Genomic DNA, 15,927 nt, shown 5'->3' on the forward strand with positions numbered 1-15,927 from the left:
TTCTTTATGGTAAAAAAAAGGTTTACCAAGGAGAGAATGATTATCATTTGGTTAGGGGTAAATACCCTCCTGCCTTGTCTTATATTCTGTATGAATATCATTTTGGTTTTCCATAGTCCTATTGCCAGATATTTGACTTGCCTCACTTGATATCGTCTTCCTTGATATCAAGGAAACCAATTGGCACATTCAGAGTTATCTTGAATGTAGGATTTTTTTTATTATTATTAATTTTTGTTTATGAATTTGCTTCCATCATTCATGGCTTATTGAGTTTTCACCAGTGACTTGCTGCTCTTGTAATATCCCTCCAAGAATCTTTTGAAAAGTTTGTGACTGTCAAATGATTTTGTGCAGAAAGGTATGTTATATACTGACTTAAACTTTTATCACCTCATTAGTTTTGCATTATGGCATTCTATTAATGTATGTTATGCTGTCAGCATTTGTTTGTATCTTCAAAGACATGTGAAAGTAATTATTAATTTTTTTTCCAGATCAATCCACAAGATGACCTGGCGGTACCGTGAAGGCTACCAGCCTGAAGAAGTAGAGTACTACACTGCTGGCAACTACGGCCCAGATGCTAATAGGACGTTTGATTTTAGTGGAATTGTGGTGTTCACCGATGCCAACGTTGGTGTCATTCCTGGTTATGCCGGTAAGTGTTGTAGTGTGTACTACAGCTTAGAAGTTTGATGTACAGTTCAGGTCTTGGATCAGCCTTGTGCGGGTTTGTTAGACATCCTATTTAAAATGATATCCTGACCTGGGAGATATCAGTGTTTTCCAAAACTAAACCGGCAGCGAAGATTTAGTTTTGTTAAAGTTTAATTGTAATATTAAGCCAAGAGTAATGTAGATGGTTATTAAGGTCAACTGACCTTAATAATGTTAAAAACCATTAACAATGTTAATGGTTTTTTATAGGTCAACAAATAATTCTATTGAGTATTAATTTTGGCCAAAAGCCAAATATGTAAAGTCCTAGAATGCATCTGTATACATACCTAGTTTGTAATTATAAGGCAAAAAGTAAAGTGAGTTAGGAACAAACTTATCTTTATAGTTAAGTAGTGAATAGTTTTCATGGCCAAGATGCTTTGAAATGATGAGAATTTTGTCTTATCTTGGGCAGATGAGCTTAAATTTGTCATTAAAATCATTGAATCCTAACGATTTCATTATTTGGAATATTTGCTCTTTGTTAGAGCAGTTGACAAGTTAACATTGGACTTTGTTGATTTATTAAAATTCTTTCTTACTACTATTTTCCAGAGAGCAAGTGTAATGCGACAGATGGTTATTCTCGATGTCTCATGGGTGGCTGCTATCCATCTAAGAAACGTTGTGATGGTATTCTTGACTGCTCTGATGGCTACGATGAGGTCGATTGTGAGTATGCCAGGCTGTGAGCATTTGTACAGAATGCCATACATGGTTACTGTGTAGTGCAGTGGTAAAATTGCAGTTACAGTACATTGATGACCAGACCACACACTAGAAGGTGAAGGGACGACGACTTTTCGGTCCGTCCTGGACCATTCTCAAGAATCGACTTGAGAATGGTCAAGGATGGACCGAAACGTCGTCGTCCCTTCACCTTCTAGTGTGTGTGGTCTGGTCATCATACTTTAGCCACGTTATTATGACTCATCGCTTGCAGTTACATTACTTTTTTTTATATTTCTTCTATAATGTTTAATGTGTAACTTTTTTCCTCCATTCAGTCCCAATTAAATCCACCCCCTTTCACCCATATACCTATCCCATCTGTTCTTAAAACTTGTTACACTGTCTTAATTAATAATGCTTGTTGGCAATCCATTTCACAACCTTATTCCCAAACTAGTTCTTCTCTATATCCCCACTAAAACTAAAGTTATTCATCGTACCAATTTTTGCGGGGTCTGACCTATTCTGACAGTTTCAGAACCTTGTTTATAAGAAAGAAAAAAAGGTCATTTCACTACTTGTAAGTAGACATTAGATGGGCAGAATGACACAGGTTTTCTTAGTACAGTATGTCTCATTAAATTGTAATATAAATGTAGTATAATTAGGAGGAAGGTCTTCAGGAAGACAGACTGAGATATGAAGCCCCAATAAGTTTATAACTTCTTCAGCTTTTTTCAGGACACTAGTAAATATATTGGAAAAATATGATAATCTAAAAATTACAAGGCCAAATCAGGCTTTGGTAATGTTTCTAGATAGTTTTAATTCTGGATTTCTGTAAAGTATATAAAAAGTATCAGTATTTCAAAGTAAAGTATAAAGTATCTGTAAAGATTTCTGTAAAGTATATAAAGTATAAATAGTTTCTCGGTTTTTGGGGTGCCATTTATAATAATATTTTCATGTTGTACCGTAATTTATACTGTACAGTACTGTACTATATACCGTATACAATACAGTAATGTTTAATTACCTAAACTACCTATATTAAATTTTTGTTTCTGCTGTACAGTATTTGTACATGAGCAAGTTCATTGTTGGGACATTGTGTGTGTAAATGTTTTATCTGCTATTGTCTTTTCATCACACTTACTGTCATTGTTTTGTTTCAGGTTTTGACCCATTGGCAGACAGGGAACTGGAATTCCGTGTCAATCGTTACGCTAAATTCTCAGACTTTTATGATACAGAAGACGGCGATTGGCTCTGGCTTGATATAAATATAGGTAAGGTCATAATATATAAACGTTCATCATGTTATGTATTTTAGATCATAAGTGAATGCTCTAATATAATACAGTGAAGCTTGAGTGAACTATGGTTAGATTTTCTGTCCAATATCTCAGTAGGTAAAGTCTAATAGGCTTTGTGGTATATGTGATATAAGAGTAGTGTAATTACCTAAGTGTAGTTACAGGATGAGAGCTACGCTCGTGGTGTCCCGTCTTTCCAGCACTCTTTGTCATATAACACTTTAAAATTACTGACATAAGTATGTGATATAAGAGTAATGTGTGATATAAAAGTAGGGAGATGAATATCTTCAGTCCTGTGTGCTCACAAGACAATGCTATGTGAGATAAAGTGTAATTGTAAGTAGATGTTTACTCTTCACAAAGATCCAAAAGGTGGAAAGATCCGAGACATTCAAATTAAGAGGGTTGGTTGACAAGTGCAAGATGAACGTTGGTAGCGAGTTTGCAGCAAGAGATTGAACATGTCAATCTGGATGGTGTGTTTAATGAACAAAAAGAATGACTTAAGAATGTTAAGCAGCTGTGTTGTGTTGTACAAATTGATAGGAGGAGTGAGACAGAACTTGGTTTGATGACAAAGGGGCAGGAGCAGTTGGTGACGAGAGAAAGCAGATGATTCTGTGGATACAAAGAGAAGGAAAAAAAAGGGCAAGAGAAAAGGAATGATGGAAGTTAACATTATATGACAAGATTAATTAAACATGAATAAAGTTGAATAATGAGTGAAGATATGAAAGGAATAAACAAAATTAAGACAATGGAAAGTAGTAATGAAGTGTAGCAAGGAGATTGGTGGAAGACCAATAGAAGTGTTAAACAATAGATAATGTCATTTAGAAGTAGTACATTATGTGGATGAGAGTCCAGTATCATGTTTACCTTTCTAAAATAAATACTCTGCTTCCTTTACTATACTTAAACTGTGCCACAGAGCATTTCCTAAATCTAAATTATTAAATTAAATTATGAAATTTAATTATTAAATTAAATCTAAATTAACCCTAAGTTAGCCTATGAACTTTATTGCATTAGGGATTTGTATCCCTATCCACTATTTTAAGTACGTTTTCTTAGCTTTGCGATGATTTGTGTTTGTCATTTGACTTTGTTCTAAGAGTTTTTATACATAAACAATTGTAAAATTTTACTTTTGTTAACATTGTTGTTATCTTTTGAAATTGCTCCTCGTTTCATGTCTTGAAAGTATGGCATCTTTGTTTGAAATTAATGCAGAATAAGTGAATTACATTGTGTTAATAGTCTTGCCAGTGTCCCAAATACTATACATTTATAAAAAAAAGGAAAAACACTTAAATTAGGATTTCCAGTATTACACACCAGGTAATTCTTGCTATTACTCAGGCTTACTAATTAAGCATGACTTGTTTAATGAAGACAAAGTTAGTTAAAAAAAATAATTCCATGTGAAATGGGGTTATTAAAGTTTGCCTCTAACCTGCTACTTATGTAGTAGCAGTGGACTACTGCTACTACTACTATCACACTGTAATCTTGCTTTATCTTGCTACATCACTGTACCCACCATGTATTAAGCTGATACATGTAGTGGATTGACTCTTGTCATCCCTCATTGCAAAGGGGATTGCAATCATCTTTTTATACCGACAACTTTCATTGTATAATATCTTTTTTATTTCTTATTTTATAACATTTCAGAAACTGGGATTAAAATGATAATATTTGTGTTCATTAGTCATTTAGTATGCAAGTTATTTCATTAAGAATTGTTTACATATTAACCAGTTACCATCTGCAGGTCACAAAGGACATGAGCAGAATGATATTGAGTTGCCCAAAGTGGACGACCCGTACGTGCTTAATGCCTTTAGTGTCAGCAAAGAATATGGCTTTGGCCTCATTGATTTCCCACAGAAGGTAAGTAAACCTTATTAAATCTTCACTGATTTAATCAGTGAGAGCTTTTCTTTAATAGCTAACCTTGTTGTATGTCGGTGTTGTTTGTGTCATATAAAGTAGCTTTGTGTCATATGTAAGGCAACCTTGTGTCACATATAAGGTAGCTTTGTGTCACATGTAAGGTAGCCTTGTGTCACTTGTCAGCTTTGTTTCATTTTAATCTGCATCACATGTTTAGTTTTGCCTCTGATGCGGTGGATTTATTACTAGTGTATTTCTTCAAGTTTCTTTTTTTTTTTTATGAATTGATTTGGGAAATGTTACCTTTTACAGAAATCTGCATGTTCTTACTAGGCTCATAAGATCAAATGTAAAGGGAACCATTAAGCTTCTAAGATCAGCTTTACTGAGAGGTTGTATTCATTAATAATTTTATATATTTTTTTTTTTTAACATATGGAGGATGTTTGTGACCTCCAGAGGTGTTTCTCCATCTCACCTTCTTGTCTTAGACAGAGGGTTTAAGTAGTAGTCACTGGGTTACAGGAAGTGGTAATATAGTTGGGCAACTAATATTTTTTTTATAGGCTTTGTAAGTGGTAACAAAAATTGTTATATTAATAATTATGCAGTATTAAGAACCATATTCCTTAAAATGAAGGAAATTTAGTGTAGTGTATTTAATGTAGTGTATCATTATTCATGGGTTTTGAGTATAATACTTTAGGAGACTTTATTTTTCAGTACTCAGCGATGCCAATAATGTACATCAGCTTGGAGATGCCCGATTCTTGCCGACGAGGAGAGCAGGTACAGCATTTGTCTTTATAATTAATATTATATAACAGGATTTACTTTTTTTTTTTTAAGATCATTATTTAATTCAAAACTATTGATGAAGAAAGTGAAGTGTTGAAATTCACAAGACATATTGTTGAAATAGATATATTTCTATTTTAAATATTAGATGCTATACTTTGAAAATAGTAATGACAAATTTATAAAAATTACAGTTCATTCCTATCAGAAAAGAAATTGCATTTGTGGAGGTGGTGTGTAGTGGTCGAGGTGGTGATTCACATTCAGATTGTGACATTGATGTAGTCAGGTTGACCATTGGAGTTGGTGTCCTCTCACCGGCACCCACAATTTTGTGACTTTTTAGGTCTTAAAATTATTTTACAGCTTATATTCCACTGGTATTTGAATAATCCATACGCAAAAATTTCAGTGAAGATTCTATTGGATATGATAATGAGTCACTGTATGCAGGCGATGAGTCACAATAACGTGGCTAAAGTATGTTGACCAGACCACACACTAGAAGGTGAAGGGACGACGATGGTTCGGCCCGTCCTGGACCATTCTCCAGTCGATTGGGAATGGTCGACTTGAGAATGGTCCAGGACGAAGTGAAACGTCGTTGTCCCTTGACCTTCTAGTGTGTGGTCTGGTCAACATACTTGAGTCACTGTAGTTATGTTTCTCATGCATTACTGATTTCTTGCTAGCACATGTCCTATTTCTCATACCTTACTGGCTTCTTAATATCATGTGCAATTTTATTTCTCATCTTGCTCTGTCTCACCTTCAGTTGTATTGTGCATTATTTGTTCAGTCTTTCCATAATATACTGTATCAGAAGTGATTCCTTACAGATTGGGATGCGAATCATGGTATTCAACAATCTACCCCAGGAAATGATGATTTTGTTAGTTCTGCACGGGGCTGATACTCATCGTTTTGTGTTGGTGGAAGAGCACGGTGTTGTTGACTTCTATCGTCCACGCACCAAAGCTGGCGACCACCAACATCTTGTTTCAGTGAGTGGTGGTGAAGGGGCAGTCATTTATTAATATTTTAAATAGTTAACAGCACGTCAAGCCTTTGACTTTCACAAAAATTCAAGTGCTCTCCATTTTGTTTTCTTTGGAGCAAATGGAAGGTACTGTATCTTAATATTGAATGTGTCTTATTTACCTTAGTATATTGTACTCTTGGAAATGGTGTTTGAGATTAATTAACCTCCAATTTCATTTATTACTTATATCTTTTACGTCAGAGTACAAATATATTTATCATTTGCTTGTTTTAAGAATTGATGAAAGAAAGTTATTTAATTTGGGAAATTATCATGAATCATTTGTTGTAATGATATAATAATATTTAACCAAAGTATTTATATACATATTTACAGGTTAATGCTGAAAGCTCAATGGAGATAATATTCCCAATAGTTGCCACCATTGATCAGGGAGAGATTGAACTAACTGTGTCAGCACTTACACAAGTGGGCAAGGATGAAGAAACAGCCACTCTAGTGGTTGAGGTCAGTATGAGATTAACCCAATGCTTACATTTCGGTTTTCTGGTGTACCTGTAGCTCTTCACTTCCTATTGCTCTTCAAACTTTAAAGCTAAAGATACCGACTAATGAAAAAATAATTTAGGGGGTTCTTCCATGGTAAAAATATTGGGAATGTTGGGAAATACCAACAAATGTTGGTATTTTACTTATGTGTTTGTTAGGATGGTCATTTGTAGTTGTCTTAGTATTACAGGGTAGCAAGTGCTATTGTGCTGTCCTCTTTATTTAATTTATTAAATATTTATAAAGTTAGTATTTATGCTTGCTTTATCCCAACTGTCTGTGAGGAAATGAGGTTCAATTCTTGAGTCCCAACTTTTAGCAGTGAGGTAACTGATGCAAGTATTCTAATTTTATACAGTGCTTTGTTGTACCAACTCATGAAGCTGTGAATGGATATGGTTTCTGCTACTTTTGCTTCCACCTTCTTCCACTTATTCCTCTGCCATACTTCATACAAGTACTTTCTTGTGTCTGTCTGACTTGTGTTTCTGACATCAACTTGTGCTTCCTTGTGTACAAGTAATTGTGTATTAGGGGCTGTTGTTAACAGATATTAATTTTACAGTGAGCTACATTATATAGTCATTGTTCATTGCTATGAAATTACATCTTGGGTGAAATTTATTTTGTCTTCTCTATTTCACCAAACTTCTCTATTTTTTGTTGAGTAAAACATATGAAAAACATACATAAGTAAAAAAAAATATTTTGTCAGCCTGAAGGAGCCACAATAGACCGCCACACCTCCATCTTACTTGACCTGAAGAACAGAGCTGTTGTTTATGAGTACATGGACATCATAGTTGAGGAATCTTTTGTGATACCTTTGGACATTCGACGACGTTTTGTTGCTGGATCGCCAAGAGGTCATGTTTCCATCTGTGGGGATGTTGTTGGACCGTCCTTTCCAAATGGGGTAAGTTGAAATGGCCTTTGATTTGTTCTGGTGAATACAGGAATACTTGTACGGCACATTTGATCTGCAATCTCTAAAGGCATTTTGTTTCCATTTATTAATTAAATTCTTCACTTTTTAATGGTTGTGATAAAATAAATTGCAGGATTTCATTCTTATTTAAATACTGATTTTTATACATGAGTGTCTTGTCTTGATTTCATGAATTGGTAATTTATTCAAATTTATTTCTGTTATTAGTCTCTAAAAATTCTTGCTTTTAAGTGTGCTTAAAAATGTACAGCTATTTGTCTGCATTCTGTAGCAATAATATCAGTACAGTATAAACAAAATCATGCTCTAAGGGTGGATGAAAAGGTCATTATCGAGCAGGACCCCTTGGTTGTCCCTTGGGCAAGCTCCTACAGGTCCCATGGTCTCAAAGGAGGTCAACATGGTGATATTAAATAATTTATGAAAGTGGTAATATTAAATCAGAATGTAAATGGTTATACAGTACAATAAAATAGAGTATGTTTTCACAGTAAATTAAACAGTAATGAAATATACTTTTATGCACTGATTGATCTATTATGTTTATTTACTTATCTCTAAATGGTAAAGCATATTGTGCTGCTCAAGCAAAGTCTTATTTAATCTGTGTTTATAGCCCCAAAACCTTTTCCCACTGCCCCGCCTCTCTCTTCCTCTCTAGTTAAAAGGAAACTTTTTTGTGTGTTGGACATTGTGTCATTAGCCAATAAATATGATCTTAACAAAAATGCCTATAGTTGCTTAAAAGGTCATATAAAGCTGATAACTGATTGTAGATTACATAGACATTTTTTTACATTTCACAGGGTCCAGTAGACTCTATGCAGATGTTACGGAAGGAGCTGAGAGGAACAGAACCATCCACTTTTAACTTTGGTGCGAATCTGTGGACCTTGCACTACCTTCGACTCACAAATCAACTTGATTATGCAGAAGTTCGGGATGTTTTCGACCAGTTGAATGTAGAGTTGGCAGCCATCATATATAGATTTGGTGCTGATGGGTCCTTCAAAATGTGGGACACTGCTGGTCCCAGTGTTTGGTAAATACCTAAGCTAATGGATTTTATTGATCAATATGTCTATTGATTTTATTTTTATTGACTGGACTATGCATTTACTATGGGTGTGTGTGAGTGTGTGTTGATGGTGTTAGAGAATGATATTGCCATATATGTGATGAAAGTTGGGGGGTAAACAATAGTTTTCAGATGAAGGGTAACCGTTGTCACATAAAAGACAGCAATATTAGACAGTCATCGAATACAAACGAAGAATCGATATTCGTATTTGAATTAGATATTGTGAACAAGTGGACATAGATGGTGTTAACAGGCAATCTGAGAGTAGTGTAAGGTTGGGTTTCTGGAAGGGAAGGGAACTATCAGGAGGAAGTGCCTAGTTATTACAATTATATAGCACTTGGAAGGGGGTCAGGATAAGGATTTGGTATGGGACGGGGGAAAGGAATGGATTCCAACCACTTGGACGGTGAAATTCCAAAGAATTTCCAGAAATTCTGTGAAAGGTTCGATCTGGTCCAATCAAACTTACAGGCCTTGTATATTAAAAAAATAGTGTTACATTCCAGAGTCCTATAATTTTTTCCATTTTTTTTCTTCTTTTTTATTGAATACTCTAGCCATTTTTTTTTTTTTTTTTTTTTTTTTTTTTAGATTCAATTTTGAGGAACTTGATTGAAGATTCCAGGAAGCTCTACACAATTGAGAAAGAAAAAAATTGAGAACTGAGGAGGGATGAACTGAATTAAGCAGCACTGGAGAACTTTTGAGAGAGTTAGAGTAGGAGATGGACGGAGCAAGGATGATTTTGGAACAAAATGGGTTCCTCAAATCAGATTTTTGTCTAGAATAGATATTAAAAAGTTTCTAGCAATGGAGGAAGAGAGTAGTTTGCGGCCTTTATGGATTTAGAAAAGACATATGACAGGAGTGATCAGTAGAGTTGGAGGAAGTTTATTAAGAGCAGTGAAATCCTTCTCTATGAATAGCAAAGCATGTGTATGAGAGTTGGAGAAACTAAGAGAATTTTGATCAGTTATATAATAAAGTTTGCTTTGATCTCTGATGCCTTGTTCACATTTTGTTGTCAGGTTGACAGCATGGACAACACGTATCCTCCAACAAGCTCAGTTCCAAGACTGGGAAAACATACTTTTCATAGAGCCTCGGATAATCTCCAAGGCTATTGAGTGGCTTGTCAAGTGGCAGAACCCTTTTACAGGAGCCTTCAGGGAAACGCCGTCATATGAAAAAATACCACTCGACAAGAAGGCCAGCGGTTATGTATGTCATTTATCACTTTGTTACATTATATTCTATGCATGTATATATTTAAGTTATGTATATTTTCTTGACATAAACTGTAATTGACAAAATTCCTATTGTATTTCCTTGCTATATTGAAGTAGTTAGATTTAACATGTTTGCGTGTCATCTTTCACCTCAATTACAATTTTTCATATATTTATTTTATGTTATCTTCAGTTGATATTTTTAGTTACAGTAGTGTAAGTTTATGCTAAATAACCAGGAATTGCTACATAAAATTTAACCAAAATTTTTAATACCCAGAGTTAGTGCCATTCTTTCAGCCACAGACTGTAATTATGCATGACCAATAGTCGTCTCAGGTTTTTATTGGACATGGACAAGAACATGTCCATGGTACTGTATCATCCTTTGCAGATGACACTAGGATATTTATGAAAGTAGACAATATAGAAGACAAGAGTAAACCTCCAAACTGATGTAAATCAGATTGTTCAAAGGGGTCACAGAACGTAATATGTTTAATGAACATAAGTTCCAGTTCCAGTGCTATGGAAAATAAAATTAAGAAACCACATATAAAATGCAGTCAAATCACACCAAAGAACTAAGTAGCGTTTTAAAAGATTTGGGAGTACTCATGTCGGAAGACCTTACTTTAAAGGTCTCAATATAGTACTGTAAGAAAAGGACAGGTTGGATAATAAGAAACTTTCAAACAAGAGATCAATAACAGTGATGACAGTTTTCAAGACAGTAGTGCTCTCTAAGGTGGAATATTGTTGCACAATATTCAAAGCTGGATAAATTGCTTTCTTGGAGAAAGTGCGAAGATCATTTACTGTTAGAAACCACTCGATAAAACATTAAATTATTGGAACTGCTTGAAATTTTTTAATCTGTATTCCCTAGAGTACAGGTTGAAGAGATACATAATAATTTGCACTTGGAAAATATTACAAGGACTGTTTCCAAATCTGCACACGAAAATAACATCGTATAAGAGCAGGAGGCATGGCAGGAAGTGCAAAATAGCTTGTTGAAAAACAGAGGTGCAATAGGTATGCTGAGGGAGAATTCTATCAACTTCAATGGCCCAAGGCATTTCAACACACTCTAAACATAAGGGGCATAACTGGCTGACCTCTTCCAGTGTTAAAAAGAAAACTTGATGAACACCTTCAAAGGATACCTCATTAACGAGGATGTGATTCATACACGAGGCTGCAAGCAGCTGCACCTAACAGCCTGGTTGACCAGACAACTAACCAGGAGGCCTGAAATTTACAAAATTTTCTGTATAAAATTTACAAAAAAGGTTCATATACTGTTTTATGTATATTGAAACATAAAGACGGCTATTCTTTGTATAATGTAAGTACTTATTTTCTTAAAAATTATATCTAGGTTAGGTGGTTTGGTTGGGTTAGTTTTCATTAATTCACTACAGATGTGTACTAAAATAATTGGTTATTATTAACTGCAATGAAAGTTTCTGTAATTTGTACAGAATTACATAAAACCCTTCATGAAAACCATGTGGATTTTGTTGTTGTAACTTTAGGACAAATTGAATGCTGTACTTTATACTGTATCTTGTAGCATGAAAATGTAATTTGTGTATATTTTACTTTCATTTTCTCTCTAATTACAGTCATATGGGGCTCGCGACAGAGGTCCAAAGAATATCACCCTGACTGCTCAGTGCCTGATTACACTGGAGATGACTATATCCTCCCTGCAGGGTCATGTCAGAGCACAAGCTAACAGTGCACGCTCACAGGCCATTAGGTGAACACATTTTCCTGGGTGTTATTTCCTTTATAATCTTGAAGTGCTCATTCGAGAGTAAAGGCTCTCATCGAGCAATAATAAGCTGGTCTTGTATATAGGAAGTCCATTTATCAATCTTTACTTTTAATAATACAAATATTAATAATTTTTGAAGTAGGAAATGTATTACTGAATATTATCAGGTTAGTTAAATATTTGTCGCTGCATTGTAACATAATATTGGTCACTGTAAATGTACATTCAGTACATTGTACAGTTTTCTGTAAGTGAAAGGGATCAATGTATTTAAAGACATGAAAATGTTAGTGATGTGGGTAAGATGGAGCTGTTGAAAGTTAATGTGGACAAAGATAAAGTTGAGGTTGTGGTGGGGAAGAGGAAATTGGGTGTGAAATAAATATTAATGGTAAAGTGCTGGAATTTAAAATTGGTTTAAATTTCTAGCATGTATGACTGATCAGAGAAGAAGTTTCAATCTAAGTATATTGTAGAATGAGTCGGGAAAGAAAAGTGGCTGGTGCAGTGAAAACCTCGATTAGAAGCAACAAGTTACGAATAGTTGTGGCCTGAGTACTCCCCTAGTTTTGTTTGCGGGGGTTGAGCTTTGGCCCTCTGGTCCTGCCTCTCGACAGTCAACAGCGCTGCAGTGAGTGCTGCACTGTGTGTGTGTGTGGGGGGGGGGGGGTAATGGCACTTCTGAGCATGATGGAGCATAAAAGTCTGCAAAACGTAAAATTGAGGAAAGCATACACAGATGGCTGGGCATGTTGACCAGATGGGTAATGATAGACTGGTAACAAGAGTGTATTTGAGCAAATTTGAGGATAAGACGAAGAGAAGGCCAAAATAGATGGATGGACATGGTTTGTCGAGTGTCTTAAGGATCGGGGAGTGTGAACAATGTACTGGTTAGGATAAAGGACAAGGGCTTGGGTAAAAGTTTGTAAGGACGGAATGAATGTATTTGTATGTACAGTACCATACGGTATATGACTATTGAAAATAAATACTGCACACCTGGACTTACGAAGCTTGGGGGTACTGGTGTGTGTGTGTGGTACAGGTGCCTCTTGTTAAGTCATGATGCTATATATAGTATTAATGTATAATGAATGGAAGAGTTAATTATTACTATTTATAGCACCCTTTTCCTAATTTTGTATTGCCTGATACCTCCCAACCCCATGAAAGTGAAAAATGAGGTAATGATATTGTATGAACGTTTAGACTTTATATTATTTCTTATCTAAAGGTACCTGGAAAGGGAGCTGAAGACCCTCTATGATCCTTATGAATTAGCCATTGTGGCTTATGCACTTTCTAAAGCTAACTCGGTGGACAAGGAAGCGGCTTTCAATGCTTTGGATCGTATAAAACGAGAAGAGAGTAAGTGACAAAATATTTCCTTCATAGTAACTTGGGGTAAGAAATAACAAAATTATTCCTATGAGTTTTTTTTTTTTTTTTTTCTACCACAGACGTGGCCACACATTTACAATGCTAATCAGCTTATATACATTTTCTTCTGTCCTCCATGGACAGGGTTAGAGAAGTGTTAAACATATAGTTCAAGGGTTTATTAAACACTCAACCACAGAAGGTGATTCGGTGCTTTTAAAATGCTAAGCTAACCTACATACGTAAATACTCCTATGAGTATTAGTGCACTGCAAAAGTTGTATTCATTTTGTCTTGTTTGTAATTATTAAATGCACAGTTTATTAACATGTGTTCTAACTTGAGCAGTTTAGAGTTAGGTGACGTACAATATTTCCGAGCTCTGCTGTTACAGTACAGGTTATTTTCTCACCCATTTTTACTGAGCACAAGTATGAGAAGTTAGGCTAAAAATCTAAATAATATAGTTATTATTAGTATTACGGTATTATCATTAGAATACAAACTATAACATGCTGTAAAATATTTTTGTATTTAATTGCAAACATTAAAATGACTTGAAACATAAGAATGGAAGATGTACTGTACAGCCAAGAAAACTACTCTCCACAGCTCCAAGCAACAATTGGTTAAAAAGAAATAATATTTTTTTACAGACAGGTATATTAACCAAACTCCTTGGTATTACATCGAGTTCAATACATATATATCACTACCTCAGGTAAACTCTGAAATATAGAGTACAGGCTTTACAACAAGGGCAACATGAATCTGGACATATAATATCTATAATTACCCAGACTGTGGCTTACCTCAAACTGAGTTGAAGTAAGTAGTTAACTTCTTTCTTTTTTCTCCCTCCCCAAAGTTTATATTATAAATAAAACCACCATGAACACAGGTAATTCCTCAACCCTTGGTATATTCTATATCACTTCACTAAGTATAATGTTGAGTATTGCATCGTCTAGTTAGGCAAGGTAACATTCTGGGTTCTGGTGCCATATGAAATGTTTCAAACTTTCCTGCAGGGTCATGCTGGTGTCTCTGTGCTCCAGTCATAATGCTTTTCTCTTTCTTGAAGAAGTTGTAGTTATGTGGGCCAAATAATTCTAATTATTTTCCTGTAGCCAGTTCTTGAAAATGCTGGCACCTTGAATGTAAGATTGGTTGTTGATTGTATGTGCACACATTCAAGATTTTTGTCGATGTGGCATTCTGGTGCCTGGTCTAGATCAAACTGAGGCCATTTTTGCTCCTCTTAAGAAGAACTCTAGCAAGATGGATTCCCAGTCCAATTTTCTCTACATTTATTGCTTGGGATACAAAAATGTGCGTATCACTTGGTGCTAGGCGACAGGGCTACCACATTCCTTTTCCTGTAACTGTTCATGCCACACATGTACTCATGTAAAGATATGCCAGTAACTGTACATGTCGGAAATCATTGCGAGTCTCTGATGTTAAGCACTATTACAGATGGACTGGTTTACTGGTCTCGATCACCTGTGAAGGCCAATACCCGAGTGTATGAAAACAACCAGAGGAACTTGTTGCAGCCAAAGTATGAAGAGGAATGGGATTCTCACGCCGTTGAGTCGACATCCTATGCCCTGCTTGTTTACCTCATCCGTGATGGTGTCAACATTATCCAGGAACGCATTGTGGAGTGGCTTAATGCAATGAGGATGCATGATGGAGGCTTTATATCAACTGTCGTAAGTGCATCTTGGTTTTAGGAGTACGAATCTTGTGGTGTTCACCCTCCATGGGTTCTGATCCTATCTGATCCACCATCTGAAGTGGAGTTTTTTCTTTTATTTATATATGTCGTACCTAGTAGCCAGAACGCACTTCTCAGCCTACTATGCAAGGCCCGATTTGCCTAATAAGCCAAGTTTTCCTGAATTAATATATTTTCTCTAATTTTTTTCTTATGAAATGATAAATCTACCCATTTCATTATGTATGAGGTCAATTTTTTATTATTGGAGTTAAAATTAACGTAGATATATGATCGAACCTAACCAACCCTACCTAACCTAACCTAACCTATCTTCATAGGTTAGGTTAGGTTAGGTAGCCAAAAAAGTTAGGTTAGGTTAGGTTAGGTAGGTTAGGTAGTCGAAAAACAATTAATTCACGAAAACTTGGCTTATTAGGCAAATTGGGCCTTGCATAGTAGGCTGAGAAGGGCGTTCTGGCTACTAGGTACGACATATATATAATATATAATATATAATATATAATATATATAATATATAATATATAATATATAATATATAATATATATATATATATATATATATATATATATATATATATATATATATATATATATATATATATATATATATATATATATATATATATATATATAAATAAACTATGAGTAACCATGCTAACCTTGTTTTAAAGGCTTAATATAAAAAATATATGAAACTGAAAATATGTTCAAGAATTAACTTGATTTTGTGCCCTTAACCATCTTATGAAAGAAATAATTCTGGACAATTTCAAACTGATTTATTGC

General features: G+C 34.9%; 1 protein-coding gene across 1 annotated transcript in view; it reads left to right on the plus strand.

Annotated features, from left to right (window-relative positions):
- Positions 1-15,927, plus strand: part of LOC123758292 (CD109 antigen) — a 40,605-nt gene that overhangs the window by 13,091 nt on the left and 11,587 nt on the right. The window contains exons 14-26 of the mRNA XM_045742497.2: positions 498-661; positions 1,279-1,395; positions 2,571-2,684; positions 4,492-4,610; positions 5,337-5,402; positions 6,251-6,415; positions 6,790-6,921; positions 7,679-7,879; positions 8,719-8,954; positions 10,025-10,217; positions 11,857-11,993; positions 13,249-13,382; positions 14,874-15,112. Coding sequence (XP_045598453.1) covers positions 498-661; positions 1,279-1,395; positions 2,571-2,684; positions 4,492-4,610; positions 5,337-5,402; positions 6,251-6,415; positions 6,790-6,921; positions 7,679-7,879; positions 8,719-8,954; positions 10,025-10,217; positions 11,857-11,993; positions 13,249-13,382; positions 14,874-15,112 — 2,017 coding nt within the window. The remainder of the gene's footprint in view (positions 1-497; positions 662-1,278; positions 1,396-2,570; positions 2,685-4,491; positions 4,611-5,336; positions 5,403-6,250; positions 6,416-6,789; positions 6,922-7,678; positions 7,880-8,718; positions 8,955-10,024; positions 10,218-11,856; positions 11,994-13,248; positions 13,383-14,873; positions 15,113-15,927) is intronic.

Source organism: Procambarus clarkii, chromosome 11 (assembly GCF_040958095.1).
Source record: "Procambarus clarkii isolate CNS0578487 chromosome 11, FALCON_Pclarkii_2.0, whole genome shotgun sequence".
Taxonomy (NCBI): domain Eukaryota; kingdom Metazoa; phylum Arthropoda; class Malacostraca; order Decapoda; family Cambaridae; genus Procambarus; species Procambarus clarkii.